Raw genomic sequence first — 16,112 nt, forward strand, 5'->3', positions numbered from 1 at the left:
GCTTTTTCACTTATTTCCAGAGACTTTTGCATATTTTAAATAGAACAACAGAAGTCTCAGTGGGTTCTCTACACTACTCTTCTTAACAGCAGCCATTCATTAATGTTATTTCTCCATTCATAGTAAACAGGGACATGAGTTCTTCACTGTCTTCACAAGTTAAAGACAGGGAAGTTCTGCAACATTCTTAAAATTTGCTGTAAGAATACATTCATCCAGCATACCTCTAAAAAAACCAAACCACAAATTAGTATAAAAGCATCAACTAAGTCTTTGAAAAAGTACAACCACAGCTGAGAACATAAATACACTCTAGATGACTCCTTCAGGGAAAAGTTTCAAGGAACAGATGGGCTTTACACCATTGCCTCAAGTTAAACAGGCTCAGTCAGGTTTTGACACAGATCCATAGAAGGAAGCAAATTCCAAGTGCAAGAACCTCTGGTGAAAGTGTTCTGCTTCCATCAGCCAGATGTTGAACCTGCAGGGTTGAACCCAAGAACGCATCCATAGATTTCAGTTGTTGTGAAAGTGCAGAGAGAAATTCTCAGACAACGGCTTCATGACAGGATCTTTAAAGATCCACAGGAGTGTTATGATTTCTATAAAAAAATATCAAGAAAGCAAACATAGGTTTTGAAGAACAATTTTAGTTTTGCTACTTTCATCAGTAATCGCAAAATTCAGAATCGGCTCCTTTACACACACATATATGTGTGTAGGTGTATATAGATACATATATATAAATAGATCTTAAAATACCAATATTTAAAGGTACTCAAAGCGTGAGCTATATGAAGAGCAGGAACTCTACTCAAGAATTTTGTCAATGACCAGGTCAGAAACAGCAGACAACCTCCTGAGAAAGGGACGGCAGAAAAATGCCACCCAAGAGAACATGCTAACAGCAACTTAGAAACCAGAAGCATCTAATCCAGGTATATTTAGGGGTATCAACTAAATTCTTCTTTTTGAACACCGGAAAATGTTCATTGAGAATAATTTGGTAGGATCCATGCATCATCATGCTGAAAACAGACAGCCCATACTCTGAATGCTATGTGTTACTTTGGTTTAAAAATTCAGACAATTGTTTGAAACCTAGGAAGCCTGAGAACTCGAGACTTGTTCACACAATAAAACCCAACCCTGTTCTCTCTCCTGCAAACAATAATAGTCTCACAAATGTATACACTCTATCCTGAAATATGTCAAGTGCAGTCCATCACTAGGTCATCACAATATAATCAGAATTTAAAATACAGAGAAATTACAAAACCAACGGATCTTCTTCACTGCTCCTGCAGGGAGCCTTATCAGGCAGCATGTTTCCAAAACTACTCACTCAAATTAGTTTTCATGTTATTTTTAGTTCCTGTTTCTTCTACTGGGAAGCTGCAAGCAGTTCTGTAGCTGCTATCTGGGTCCCAGCGTAATTGTAGGGACAGAAACAGAAACAAACCACCAACTAAAGTATTTTGCTGACAACTCTGCTTCTCATGCAGCGTTAATTTGATCCCTCAGTGCCTATCACTTGTGATACAGCTTTTTACAACATGATCAGAGAATATTTCTTCAAGGTACTTAACTTTTCAATGTATGTGAGAGACAAGAGATGGAGCACAGAACTGCAAAAAGACAGATGACAATCTTGCATTTAAGAAAATCTGAAACAGATTTTCAGTATAACAAGGAACAGAATTATCATAATGCATACGCACAACAAGACTACATTAAGGTTGGAACAGGCAACTTCTGGTGCTTAACTCCGCAACTTTAATATTCTTATTACTTCTGCACATAATTTTAAAAGTACCATTTAATCTGTCTTGCACTGCAGTTGCCTAAACTCCCAGGAATATCAACAGGCATTTTGCCATTGAAAGATGGCAGGCTAAACCTCAGGAAGAGAAACATCATTATTAGTAAGTCGAAACACATTAGTACTATTCTGCACACATATCCAATTCAGTTACAAGAAAGAAGTTTTACTAAACAAAAATTAAAGCATTGGTGAAATAAAACTACAGTAAAATTTTATTTGATATCAACTACTCTTTTTTCAGTGTTACCACCAACCACCTTTTATAAGTTTTCCACTTTGAAGCATATAGGACCCTTCTATGTTTTTTTTCTTGAAACACTTAAAATAAGTGTTTCATTTCTCATTCATTTATTTATGATGAGTTTATAAATTATCTTTTGATTTTCAGAATGCATTTTTTAGGTGAACACACTGGAGATTCTCATTCAGTGACATAAATGCAACTTACTGGAAAACATAAAAGATGATTTCTCAAACACCGGATCAATCTTCAAATATCCTCTTCATGGGTTATCTGAAATTATCTTCATCTAACAATACTTATGTATGTTGTAAAAAAGCGCTGTTTCATTAACCAGATATCTCTTTATCTCTACAAAATCTGATCAAATGAAATAAAAATTTCATTCAAAACAAGCCAAATTAGAGATTAAAATAATTGTTTAAATCTTTTCATACTGATGCTGATTCTATTGTATGCAGAAAAATGCAACTTTAAATTTCAAACTAGCAGATGTTTTTCATAGAATTTTAAATAGCAGCAAACTGACAGAAGAGACTAACGCGCCTTTTTTTAAACAAATGAGAATGATTAAGCAGTGATAAAAGAAATAATACTCTGAAGTAAATGCAAAAATAACTTTACAAGACTTTTAACATAATAAAAAATATACTAAAACCAAATGAATTCATAAGTCATTTATGACTTTCACTGTTGTACCAGTATACTCAAACATCAGGTAAGAAAATACGCAATAACCTGAAAAATAAAATCAGCACTGACTATACCATTGCACAAATTCTGCAATAAAATAATTGAGGAGAGGAAAATACTTTTATGAATTTACAGTGCTTTCTTTTTGTTTTGTACTTCGTTGTCCACCATTACTAAAAGACTGAAGGAGCATAAAATAGAACCAAAAATAGAAGAACAAATATAAAGTAATAAAAAGTGAAATATAATTACTACGGTCATTGATATTTGCAGGTACATCCCCAAAAGGCAATCAACATCTATAAAAACACATACACTTCAAATTAACACACAGTGAAATTTTACAGGCCCTGATGCTCACATGCTTAGTTTCATTTACTACAGTAGCCCTTTAAAGCAAAGAAATCGGTGATAGTGCACAGGACTGAGTCTATAATTAACGTCTTTCTAACAGGTGCCACCAGTATGGGCAGTCACATACACTTAAATACTACATATATCAGTGACAGGAAATTTTTGCACTGTTTTAACAATGATCTCAATCCATGCCGCCTTCTTTACTTATTAATACACTAATTAATCAGGGACAGACCAATTGTACCATATCACAACACTAATTTTTTAAAATTATTTTTTATTTCTTAATTAAAATAACCCAACAAAACAAGACAGTTTTTGTAGCAAAATTTCAAGGTATTTACTTGAAAAGACAACTATCCGTTCATATGCAGCCGGGGTCACTTGCAGTCATTTCCATCCTAGTCCTGATATCAATCAAGCAACTCTAGGTTCCGAGTGGTCTCTAAACCTCAGACCTCCCAGGCATGGCCATCTGACATAGCATATTGCACCTGAAGAACTATCCAACTTTGGAAAGAGTTAGGGCCATCACGAGGTTAACCCCCGCCACGTCCCAACAATGTTTTTCTCCCTTTTGCACTCTGTATGAATTACTGCTGCTTCCCATTCAAATCTGAATGAGGATACAAAGCAGTTATGAAAACTAAATTTGGTTTTAAAGGGGAAATCTCCTTTCTGGAAGTAGATTCATTATAAAGCTATGAGAATATACAAGGAAATAGTAAGAAATACAATGTACACAAAGCTTAAGAGAGTCCACAAAGACCACCTCTTTCAAAGAGGTCATTTCACAAAAATTGTAAGACAACTGCAAATTCTACAAATCATTTAGCCCAAAACAGAAACGTGAAAACTTTCCATGACATGAAAGGCACCTAACCTGAGCAGAAACACAAGAAGAGAAGTTACCCCTCTAAACCCCCACAGTTCCTCTGAAGGGTTTTCCCCTACGGCTGGCTCACAAATCAATTGACCTCTAAAGAGCAGAAGGACAAGCAAAGGCATAACCTGGACAAGCAATACAGGCTGTAATTTGCTGAACGGCTATTATTCTAGCCTGATCTGATGGGACTCGAATTCCTCAAAAAGAAGTAGTTTAGTGATCGCTTTGTCACTTGTGCTGCAAAGAAACATAACGGCACCTGGCAGTACTGTGGCACCCCACATGCTCCACTGAAAGGCAGAGCCTCAAGATGAGAACCATTACCTAAGCAAAGGTCAGCAGCCACAAACCCTCTGCTTCCAAAAAGATTAAGATTTAATAGAGACAGGACACTGCAGTTTGCTCAGAAAAGCAGGGGTGCTGCAAGAACCTCCCAGGAAAAGCACGGAGGAAGGCTGCTCTTAAATGCACACATCTTTAAATTCTGTTGCAGCAAACATTCTACCTGTAATTGTTAGCTGGGGTAAGAAAAAAATCACATTGCTAAGTATCTATGAATGCACCCACACATGGTTTTTTAATTAAGCAATAATCTTAGGCGCCTGTCCTTGTGCAAACTCTCAAAGAGCAACATGGCCCCTGGATACTGTGGATAAATACCCTGGGAAACAAAAATGAATGGCTGAAACATGGTCTACAAGGCTTTTACCTCATTATTTCCCTGAAAATATTTGCTTTCAATTTGCCAAAATATTTGAACTGCAATACTATTTCAGGAACAAAACTTCCAAACCCATAAAGATCACTACACATTTTAACAGACAACATTGCTGTACTACAGATTAGCTCAGCGGCCACCAGCAGAGATAAGCAAGTGATTTTGTTCCACAGTAGAACAAGATTTTATTATTTTTTTTTTTTAATGGATTGCACTGGGGGGGCACAGGGACTGGGGGGAGAATGGAGTGGTACAAAATAGATGGCTTGCTGGCTGATAAAGGAATTTCAGAAAAGGAGGGATGCATACAGAAAAAAGGACAGGGAAGAATACTCCTTGTTCGTTACTGAAAAAGAGGAGAGAATAAAACTTACTCTTTTTTTATCCTTTCAAACACATATTTGAGATTACTGATGTGGGATTGGCTCTTTTTTCCTGGACAGCATTAAGGAATAGCTGGAAAGAAAACCTATGCAGTAACAAGCGACAAGTGATAGTCAGGGACTTTTACACTCTTTTTCTTCTGATTGTTGGCACAATGACTATTGATAAAGCAACCATTTTTCTAGTCCAAGAAGGAAAAAAACAACATAAACCAAGCATTTCTTTAAATATAATGCATATACAAGAACTATGTAACTCTTTTCCTACTTTGAATAATATTTAATCCACATAAATTACTTTCTCTTTCCATATACTAATGGGGTGACATCACACTGGATGACAGAACGTGGATCAAGGTCACATGGGCCAACTCACCCATGAATCCTGATTACCAGCTGGGTCATTCCTCTTAGCAGGCCAGCTGCTGAGGGGAAGCAGACCAGTACAGAAAATGCAGACCAGTACAGAAAATTCTACTACTGGGAATCCCAGTTCCGGTGATTTTTCTTATGAGAACATGACAAAGAATCTAATGGAGGCTGTTCATACCACTGATTCTTGAGGAATGGATGGTTGACAGAGGAAAACACCACCATAGCAGAGCAGCAGCAGCCATAATTGTAATTAAATATTTCTTTTGTTATATCTTGCAGGGTTGTAGAGCAACATTTTTTCCACAAAAATCTTGAGATGAGCTAGTAAGTTCAGTTATAAAAAAGAATGATGTTCCTCCTGAACAGGTCAGAAAATTCATATCATAGCAATCCATAAAGTACTATCGTTTTACTCCCTCCTTATTTACCCACTTTCACATTAGTGCATTGAATGCCCCAAACTGAAAATGATACATTAAAAAGAGTTCAGTTACAGCAACGGTTATCACATTTTCTTAATGCCTTCTTGTCCAAAAGCAATTTGGTTTTTCTACTTTTAGGGTCATTATACTCAAGGTCAGACCAGGTAAGAAAATTAGATGCTAAGAGTTTCAAGCTGCCTGCTAGGTTTTGGGTTTTTCCTCCCTGCCAAATAGTGTTCTAGTGTGTCTATTGATTTAACAAAATTTCTTTCTAAAACAAAATTCCAGAGCGTCTTTTTAACTATTGAGGTCACAAAGTCTTAGGTATAGGACTGTTAGAAGAATACACGTAACACATAATCCTAACCCATCTTCAGCAGCGTTATTGAAACCTGCAATGTTATTAAGTTTCAAAACAACTGGTGAGATCCTGAATGTCCCAGCTTGTGAAAAATCAAGTTTTTTAAAGCCTGACTCATAGAAACCTGATACCTATTCATAAAAAGACATTTCAGTGAATCGGTGTCTTCAGAAGGTTGTACTGGTCTTGTATTGGGCACCCTGCAGCATCTCCAGGATATATACCCAAATTCTTGGCCTGCGTTATTTCTGATGAAGGCAGAGTCAGTAATCTCTCCACTTATAATGTCTAAATTAGGTTACTATAAATCACGGATTTATGACAAATGAGATGAACATTCCCAAAATACCTTTTGGCAAAACGCTTTTGGACTGCAATTTTGCCAGATTTTTATTTGTCTGCAAAATTGTCAGTCTATAGTGTACAGAGACATCATTTAGGTTCTGTCATGCTATACAAAAATGCTTTGATGTGTAGCTCTTTCCATTTCCATAGGTTGTGCATATCAGTGACTCTTTTTATTTGGGCTCATGAACGTCCATACAGGCAACTCTTAAAAATCTGTGGGGTTTGGTATAATATTTCTGGAGCTTTTCATTCTGTCACCTACATTGTAGGTGACAGAATTCTGTAATCCCCCGCTTCAAACTACATTTGCCCAATTTTAAAGACAGCATTTAAAGAATGGCTTTTTACAGGTTAGGATTACCAGCCTGGATTTATTTCTACACAAAGTATTTATCTGATTCCTCAAAACACGGTAAAATAAAATTGAAAAGCTTCAGTTAGTTTCTGAAGTTGGATTTAACATGTCCTGCTTTATTACAAGGAGACCACAACTCCCAGGGGTGCAACGCTACCAGTAAAAACTATCTAATAAGGATGACGCCCAAATTGCCTGGGACTGCATAAACGAATACTAAAAAACTGTTTTCACTTCTACATGCTGAAGCTTGCAAGATTTTTGTAAACCAAATAAAAGTGATTTACAGACAAACAGAAAGCAAATGATTAACAGTGTACTTCATTTTTATTTCTATAATGCAGAGCAGAAAATAGCAAGTGATGCTAATCCAAGAAAACGATATCATAGTGTGTCAGAATTACGATTTCTATTAGAAATGCACAAATTATGCCACGCAGTGCTTCGAAATTCACAGAAAAAGTATTATAGAAGTGAAGTCCTGCTGTGTCAAATATGCCACACAATTTTTGTTCTGATAGCAGCTATTTAACTTAGGGCGTGACTTTTCTCTGATATAGCTGTGCTAGTACAACCCCTAGTGTGGACACCGTTTACTGCCATGAAGGCATTATACCCGTGCAACTTATAAAGCTTGTTCCTAAGGAGGAAAAGTATTAAGTAAGGCACTGTTATTTCAGCACAGCTACATCCACAATGGGAGGGCTGAGAGAGAAAAAGAGAGGGCAGTAGGTTATGCTACTTTACAACATACTGGGCCAGATGAACAGATGCAGGTTTTGTGTAGAGAAACTGTGTGGTATATGGCTTCCCCCCCGCCTTCCTCAATAATCCTAATGTTAATCAGGATCGTGATGGATGATATTACAAAACATTCATTCAATTTAAGTGGTAAAACTGCCCATTGCTTCTTCATTTTTAGTTTAAGAAACATTCATGTCAAATATTAACAACAGGTAGTTGTATCTTGGTGCCAATATTTGTTATTAGTCCTGAGTAATAAAGATAAGAAGAGAGATATCAGAATAAAACAGAAGCAGACCAGAGATACATGCTCCATTTAATTTTCTTAAATGATACAAATTTTGTTTTCAATAACTTTATAAATATCAGTGTATAATAAATACGTATCTGTATTTTCTGACATATAAGTGTATGTATCTGATGATCTTCAATTGTACGTATGATTTTCCCCTATTCTGACACACCTGAGTAACTTTAATCCCTTTTTAAAAGTCACTACATATAAATTAAAATGCATCATCAAAACCAAAATTTATCCACAGCACAATTCAAAACAGAGTCGTAACTCAAGAAACAGTAAACTCACTTTCAATATACCAAAAGACCACCTGAAACACGATTCATTGCTTTTAAAACAGAAAAATGCTCTGTTTAATATAGAATAGCATGAAAACATTCATACATTATCGTCTCTCTACTTTTAAAAAATAATTATGTATTTACTATGAACAGATGGTGGCCAAGGAAGGTATCATCTCTATCTCTTAGCCAGAAGGTCAGGTCATGGCTGAGAGACCAAAGAACAATTACCGTTTGCTATTCAGTGCCATATAGATGAAACATTTTTGGTTTTTCTATACATACAAAGCTAGATGTGATTGAGCTGTTTTCATTTCATTTAAATTAAATAATTTGCAATGACTTATTAACATTTGTTTAAATTTTATTTAAAGCAAACAAACAAACCCCCCTCTCCAAACCCCCAAAATGTACACACACTCTTTCTGATTGCCTTTTAACATATTAAATAGTAATAGGACCTGTCCAGAACTTTCTTGGTTACTAGAGCCACAGCTATAAAACAGCTGCTAGATGCATAGCCTGAGAATTTCCAAATAGTTTGTTTTCCTTTTTTAAGGCCAACAATCATATTTGAACAATGTAATTTTTTTAATGCAATTACTTTATGTAATTTAATTTATGTAATTACTAAATTACTCTAATAATCTTTGCTGATAGGAACCCCCCCCTCCCATCCCTTCACTTTAATTATATCAAATTATAAATCACCACATTTTGATGTATTCGTTCCCACACTGAATAAAATACCAGTATGTCTATACATGAGGTTAAAATATTTTGTTAAATTTTGCAATTTGTTCAAAAGGCAATCCTGAAGCAAGTTGGAGAACACGATTAAAAATCCAAGATACTTCTTCAAATATCTTATTAAACACATCCTGTTTTATTTGTATGCCAAGATTATGCCAACTCTCTTATCTGTGATATCTGTCAAGACACAGACGACAAGCCTGTTTTTTGTTTTTTAAAGTGTCCTTAGGCCTAAAGGATGCAGGAGTGAAAAAAAAAAAAAAAAAAAAGCCAGCCCTCAAAACAAAACACTTTAAGGCCCCTGTTTTTCTGCACTGTATGGTTTTCTGTGTAGATTGAAGAGTTATTTTATCTAATAAACTTTTCTTTTGAATTTTACATATCTTTTGATTGTAATTTAAATTAATATTGCTTCTAGCCTAAGCTTGTACTTTATTAAATTAATAAACTTACTGTCCTACATGAAGATTTTGGGGAATTGGTAAATAAAAGTATAATTTTAGAAATACTGCATTTTTCCCTACATGTATTCTTATGCAGGGATGAATTTGTTCACTTATTTACAAGAAAAAGAATAATTTAAAGCCTGTTGGATAGGCTGTTCTAATAACAAAATGCATATGTAAAAAATTATCCTCATATGTATCTTATATATATTCACAAGAAATCCACTCACATGTGGAAAACACAACTTATGAAGGAATAACTGGAAGTTTGAATATCTAGAGAAAAACGGAAAGAACCTACACAAAAAGGGCACTTCAAAAGATGCAGTTTACACCTGTTCAAGCTGTTTGCCAAGCATGTTGCAGGCTACTCTAATAATCTTTATTAATGCATGGGATGGTTTCTCACAGACTACCTGTAAGGTATACACTTGTTTTTGTATTAGTGTAAAACACAGGTTTACATAATCAACAATTAACAAATTAACATCTAGTGGAATTTTTATACAGTTATTTTTTCTAGAAGGTTTTTTGTGGTTTTTTTTTTGTTTTGTTTTGTTTGGGTTGTTTGGTTTTTTTGTTTGTTTTTTTTTTGTTTTTTTTTTAACTTTTCTATGAGTCCCAGCATTCATTAGCCTTGAATCTTTAAGGAAACTGGAAGATAAATGATTTTCATTTTTGGTATAGTTAGGTTATACTCAGAGTCTTTAATGTTTTTGTCAGGCTGCATATATACATAATTAAGTGTGGATTTATTTGTGACACAAAGTGCATAAACATATGTATACAGTACATACAATTCAAGTACGTTGTATGAATAGACATGATAGAGTAATGCTATATGAAAGCATGGGATGAGTATTATGTAAAACTGAACATACTAGGGCTGAAAACAAGAATAAGCTAACTAAGAGGTATTTACTTAACAGTACTAGCTGGCTTCTTGCCATTAATTTAGAAACCATTTAACAGTAATAAATGACCAGTATTAGAAAAACGAATCATCCCAGCTTCTGAAATAACCCTACTTAGGCTTCTAATAACTGCAAAGTTATAGCAGTATTATCTCTTACCTGGTCCTTAATTTCAAGCTCCCTTATAGTTTTTGTTCTGTACTCTCTGAGCTCCTTTTCTGCCTCATCCTTCTTCATTTTCGTTTGATTCAACTGATAGCGCATTTCTCCACACACCTGTTAGATTATGCAGACAACAGGATCTGTAGCTTGAAGAATCCATAGCTCAGGGTTTGCAATTAGATCTTTTGGTGCCCTCTAGAGGTCATTTAAATACAACATATTTTAATTTAAAGATATTTTAAGACTACATATGGTAAATGTTTTTATATAAAAAGGTGGATCTGAATTCTCTATATAGTCATTAACTTTGAAATATTCAGTGCCTTCTAGATTCAATTATATTTGGATCAAGATTTTGCTAAGTATAAATATTTATGTTGTAAATATATGTGCTACTAAATACAGTTAAACTACAGTTGCTGGTTTTATATTCTTCTCCCATTCTCTCTAAAATCCCAAGAAAGTCTAAGTCAACACTTTTAAAACCTAGAAGTAAAGGATCTATCACATTCCCAGATAAGGCTGTAGTTTCTTATCTTGCCATTTTTCCACTGTTAAGGAAGAAAATGTTTAGGTGCCAATATGATCATATTCAAAGTTAGATTAGAGCACTATAGACTTACTACAAACTGAAGATAAACTCTTTAAAAACAATGCCTAATTCAAATATATGAATGGGCCAGAAGAAAGGGATCAAAGCAACATTTAAAGAAATCTAGTATCACTTCTACAAGGCCAACAATTGTTCTCTGTTGTTGGGCTGTTCATTATGTTACTTCCTCATGCCTTTCCACCTGAAGGCAGCTCAACTTCAGAGGGTCTGGGAAGGGGTTAGGGGAAAGAAAGACAAAGAAAAAAAGACCCGCACCAATCCCACCCACATAACTGTCACTACTGCTGTGCAGGGATCTTATTCTCCTGTTTCCCGACCTAAGGCTTTTACTATTTGGGAATGGAGAAGGATGGTGGACAAGCTGTCTGCTTTTTGTTCTTATCCTGTGCAATCACCTCCAATTTTTGCCTGTTCATTTCACCTTAATTAACCAAACAAATGCATGAACATTCACTAATGACAATGCAGATATGTTTGCTTGCAGCTACTCTTTTTTTCCAGCTCACTGCTTCTCTGCCCCATCTACACTCTTTCACTGGACTTGCTTCCTAAATGTGCACAACTTTTAATTTGCTGCTACAATCCTCTGTGCTTCTCAACAATCTCCTCACACACATTCTACAACCCGTCAGGTTTCAGTCTCATATGTCTTCTCATTTTCACTACTTTTTTTCCTTCTTCTAAAAAAGAGAAGGTAGGGTAAAAGTCATCTTAGGAAAAAAAAACACCTTAGGAAAAACCAAACCCAACTGTCCTAACTTTAAGAAGCAGTATCACTTATAAATTCAAAGGACAGGTTGTGAATTTAGCCCTGTTGCAAGTAATGCAGGGTAGCAAATGCTCTGAAGAATAGTGAAGTTCTACAGCATTATTTATTTTAAATACTGAAATATCACATGCAACTAAAAAAATCCTAAAGTGCAACTGCATGGATTGCCAACCCTGTCTTTCTACTTCCTCCTTTCTTTATATGAAGGATGTAGCAAAGTGCGATATGTCACTTCCTTCAAGCGAAATTAAAAAAAAATAAATAATGCAGCCATCCTTGCCTTCAGCTCCCCCATACATCATACAAAGTGAATAACACAGAAGAATCAGCAGATGGTGCTGATAATGGATTTTTCAGTCTCCTCATAGTTCAGAATGAAAGAGAGATTCTCACTCCAAACTTTTTTCCCCTGACTTCTAGCGCATGCAGAAAAAAAATATTTCTGATAGAACTCAAAAGGAAAAAAGTTGTTCTTTGCTGTTTTTAATAATGTCAAACCGAGTTTGGAACCAAGGAGTCAGATTCGCAAGCAGACATAGATGTCATTTACATAGTCAATGAAAAACATCAGGGCAATGCAAATAGTCCCGACAGCTCAATGGCCAGGACCTTCCTCCAGGATGGCTGAGGCAGAATTCTCAGTTCAGAACAGGGACACAAATGCAGTTTTCCAGTCCCTCAGGACAGTGTGATAAAAACACAGCGTAGACTACTCAACTTGGCATCGATTAACATTAACTGAAGCAGGGACTGGAACCACAGTGTCACTCTCCTGAGAGATTGCTTCAAATCGGTAGGCTATAAAATTGTTCTTTCCAGACCAATGGATATTTATACCTACTACCTCTTCCCCCTTCCCACCCCATTAAGTGGTGCTAGTCATCTGTGAAACCAGTTTGGAAAACCAAAAGTGTGTTTCAGAAATAGTAAATCAAACCATTTTGACATTCTTAAAATGCTCCCTCATTTGTCTTTCAGCTGAAATTAAATTATATTTTTTACTAAGTTTGGACGACTTTTTGGTGTAAATTTTCTGCGATACTTTCACCTATTTCTACCAGCAGGGGCAGCGGAGGAAGACAGGAACTCTTGAAAACCTCTCCAGAAGTTGCCAGAAGCCTAAAGAATTAATTGCTCCCCAAAACTTTGCAATTAACGACTGGGGAGGTAGGATTGGCCCTAGGATTACTGGCAAGGCATATAGACATTTCAAGAGGCTGTAACGAATATGAATTCTCAGATTGTCTATTCTATAGAAATTTAGCATCCCCTCATCTTCATGAAGTTATTTCTATAACAAGTCAATGATGAAACTAAGCTAATAAAAATAATCACTTTAACAATATGTCATCTCCCATCCATTTTGGATGGAGACAATTGCTTTGTTTCTCCTGTTTTGACCCTCATTAAGGCTCTAATAGATTGAGAAATATACAAAAATAAAGCACCCAGAAGTGATACACATACATAGGTATTTGCTAAACTATAATTCTTAACTGAAAGATCTCTTTGTAAAAGGCATACTGTCAATATTAGTGAATAAAGCAGTATACCACATAGAAATTCTACAGGAATGTACTTGAAAACCAGTGATTTGATACAGCTCCCTTCATTTTAGCACTGCATATCCCAGAGGTAGCAATTATAGGACAGAATTGAATACTATGTTGTCTCATTCACGCTAAATACAATTTGGAGAAACACAGGATTAGAGGATTGCTGTTTTAAATAGCGATTTGCATAGTCTGCAAGGTAGAAAGGTTAGCTTTTGCATCACAAGGTGACTTAGACTGAAAAAGTTATCTTTTTACTTTGAAAACTGCCTCTGGGATATTCAGAGGAAGTTTTACATTTATCACACGTTCGTTACCAATATAGAGGAAAATGCAGAAAGAAATTCTGCATCCTGTCACAAGGATAATGAAACCCAAGCTTAATACTCATTTATGAATAAGCCTACCTTATTCATCTCCATTTCATGAGATGCAAGCTGATGTTGTGATTCTTCCAACTGGTTAACTAGAGAGTTTTTTTCCCTTGCAATTCTCTCTACCTGAGCCTCCAACATGGCCACATTCTCAGACATGGCCATCACCTGCAAAAAGCCCAAGAACACTGTAATAACGCAATTTGACCAACCACAGATCTAAATCTTGTGGGACTTTCTCCTTGAAAGCAACTGTATGTAGCCAAAATACATAGGATTTAAAATTATAGAAAAAATTATATACAATGAAAATACGTAACAAAAATATAAATTAAAAATATAACAGAATATGGCTCAATGATGTAAAAAAACAGGTTCATTATTTTGAATTAATTTATCACACATTACTTTATTTGAAATTTCATCAACTGGACTACATCTCCAGGACTTGTTAGTATGGACAAAGTGTCAGAAGCAGCTGGTTGAATTAGTCTTGCCACTGTAAGAGTACTGTTTAACACCTTCTTATCCACCCTTATGTAGATTGATTTAAATCAAATCATGTTCCCCCAGCTAAAGAAAACTATCATTGCAACCACAGATCTGAAACTAATTTTCAAGTTCAGAAAACACTTTAGCACTATAGATCAAAGCATGATGTTGTACAAAACCCATATAGGAATAGTATGTTAAAAATGCTAATGGAATTCAGATTAAATTTTGCTGAATGGTAAAAAACTGTAACAATAAAACAGAGACAGTGACCCTTCAGCTATTTAGCCCTTAAGCTTACTAATATAAGTGGAAATAATAGTGTCTGACAGTTCTAGGTTAACTTACAGAATTCAAAGCCAAACCCAGAGGATTATATATTCATAACTATTTTTCACTCATTATACATCTACCTGATTTATGTATCATGTCAATTCTCCCCTTCAAACAAATCGCTTCATAAAGTGATAAAATATTCATATGGAGGTTGACTTGGTGCACAGTATATGATTTCTACCATCTCATAATCCCGAAACATGAAAGTAGTTAATCATACGTAGGCCTAAATCCTGCATATAGATCATATTTTTCTACCAAGTCATCCTATATCTTTAACTACGTCACGCCAGGACACATGACATCATCATAGTGTCACTATACGTTGCTTAATGTGTATGTAGAATTTAAAAAAGGACTACAACTACTCAAAGTGGGAAATCATCTCCAGTAAAACACATCTCAGTGGGTGATGAAATACAAAAGTACTGTGGTGACATGAAGGAGTGAATTATTCTACCGAAAAAAAGGTATGAAATGCTTGTCTAATAGGCTGTATTTTGGAGTGCATACTCTGCTCTAAAGCAAATCTGGAACTAACAACTAAATGCTTAAGAGGGATAACTTCCAATAGATAACAAGGATTCAAACAGGAATTACACTGGAGACAATGAGACATTATTAAGTAAGGTTAATTTTTTAAATTCAGGTTCCCTGGCAACAGATTTCTGACGATCACTTATAGCAGTTCACTTAGCCCCTATCACTGTGCTTAATTCCTGTTTTAATACGTGGAACTAGAGACAAAGGCTTTGACTTCCTGTAGCAGCTTCAGAACATTATTCCACCATCTCATAATACCAGAAATACAACCATATCAACTTGCTTCCCTGTTTAATTTAACAGCTTTCCAGCCATTTCCTAAGCAACATTACTAAAAAACCTCTTCTTTTTTAAATACTTAGTTTATCCTGTTTGGTCTGTGCTCTCCAGATTTTATAAACTGTATGGTTTATTTCCAAAAAGAGCCCAAAAATATGGAAAAAGGCAATCTGACAAGAAATTCACTATATTGTTTCCAAACCTCCACCAGAAAATGGTTGAAGAGGTTAAATATCAAACAAGCATGAAAATCACTAATTCATGGAACATTTCTCTCTCTACTCTTCTTCCCATTTTTTTCTCCAATCACCTTAGAAATTCCTCCTGTCACATCTCACAGGCTTGCTATTAGCATGAGGTTTCCTCTGTAGATTCCACTGGGCAGAAAACCCTATTGTTTTATATTCAGATTACACTAGCATGCAGAAGTCTAAAACAAGGTTATCAAGGCTCTGTTGCAATGGTCAGAGTAGAAATGATGAGACAGAGTCTATCTCAGAGTTTATAAACATCGGTAAAAGTGAGAAGAGAGATTCCAACACATTTCTGCAGGTGAACAAATTCAGCATATGATAAGAGCGCTCTGAAAAA

The 16,112-nt window shown here is 35.4% G+C and overlaps 1 protein-coding gene across 5 annotated transcripts in view; it reads right to left on the reverse strand.

Annotated features, from left to right (window-relative positions):
* The window catches only part of SDCCAG8 (SHH signaling and ciliogenesis regulator SDCCAG8), a 105,384-nt gene that overhangs the window by 73,605 nt on the left and 15,667 nt on the right, over positions 1-16,112 (reverse strand). For 4 of the 5 annotated variants that reach the window (XM_082480415.1, XM_082480413.1, XM_082480414.1 and 1 more), the window contains exons 9-10: positions 13,905-14,039; positions 10,560-10,676 (exon numbers count right to left, since the gene is read on the reverse strand). The exons of the other annotated variant lie outside the window; for it this stretch is intronic. In XM_082480415.1, the coding sequence (XP_082336541.1) occupies positions 10,560-10,676; positions 13,905-14,039 (252 nt within the window). The remainder of the gene's footprint in view (positions 1-10,559; positions 10,677-13,904; positions 14,040-16,112) is intronic. 5 annotated transcript variants of the gene reach the window in all.

This window comes from Vanellus vanellus (assembly GCF_965231255.1).
Source record: "Vanellus vanellus genome assembly, chromosome: 3".
Taxonomy (NCBI): domain Eukaryota; kingdom Metazoa; phylum Chordata; class Aves; order Charadriiformes; family Charadriidae; genus Vanellus; species Vanellus vanellus.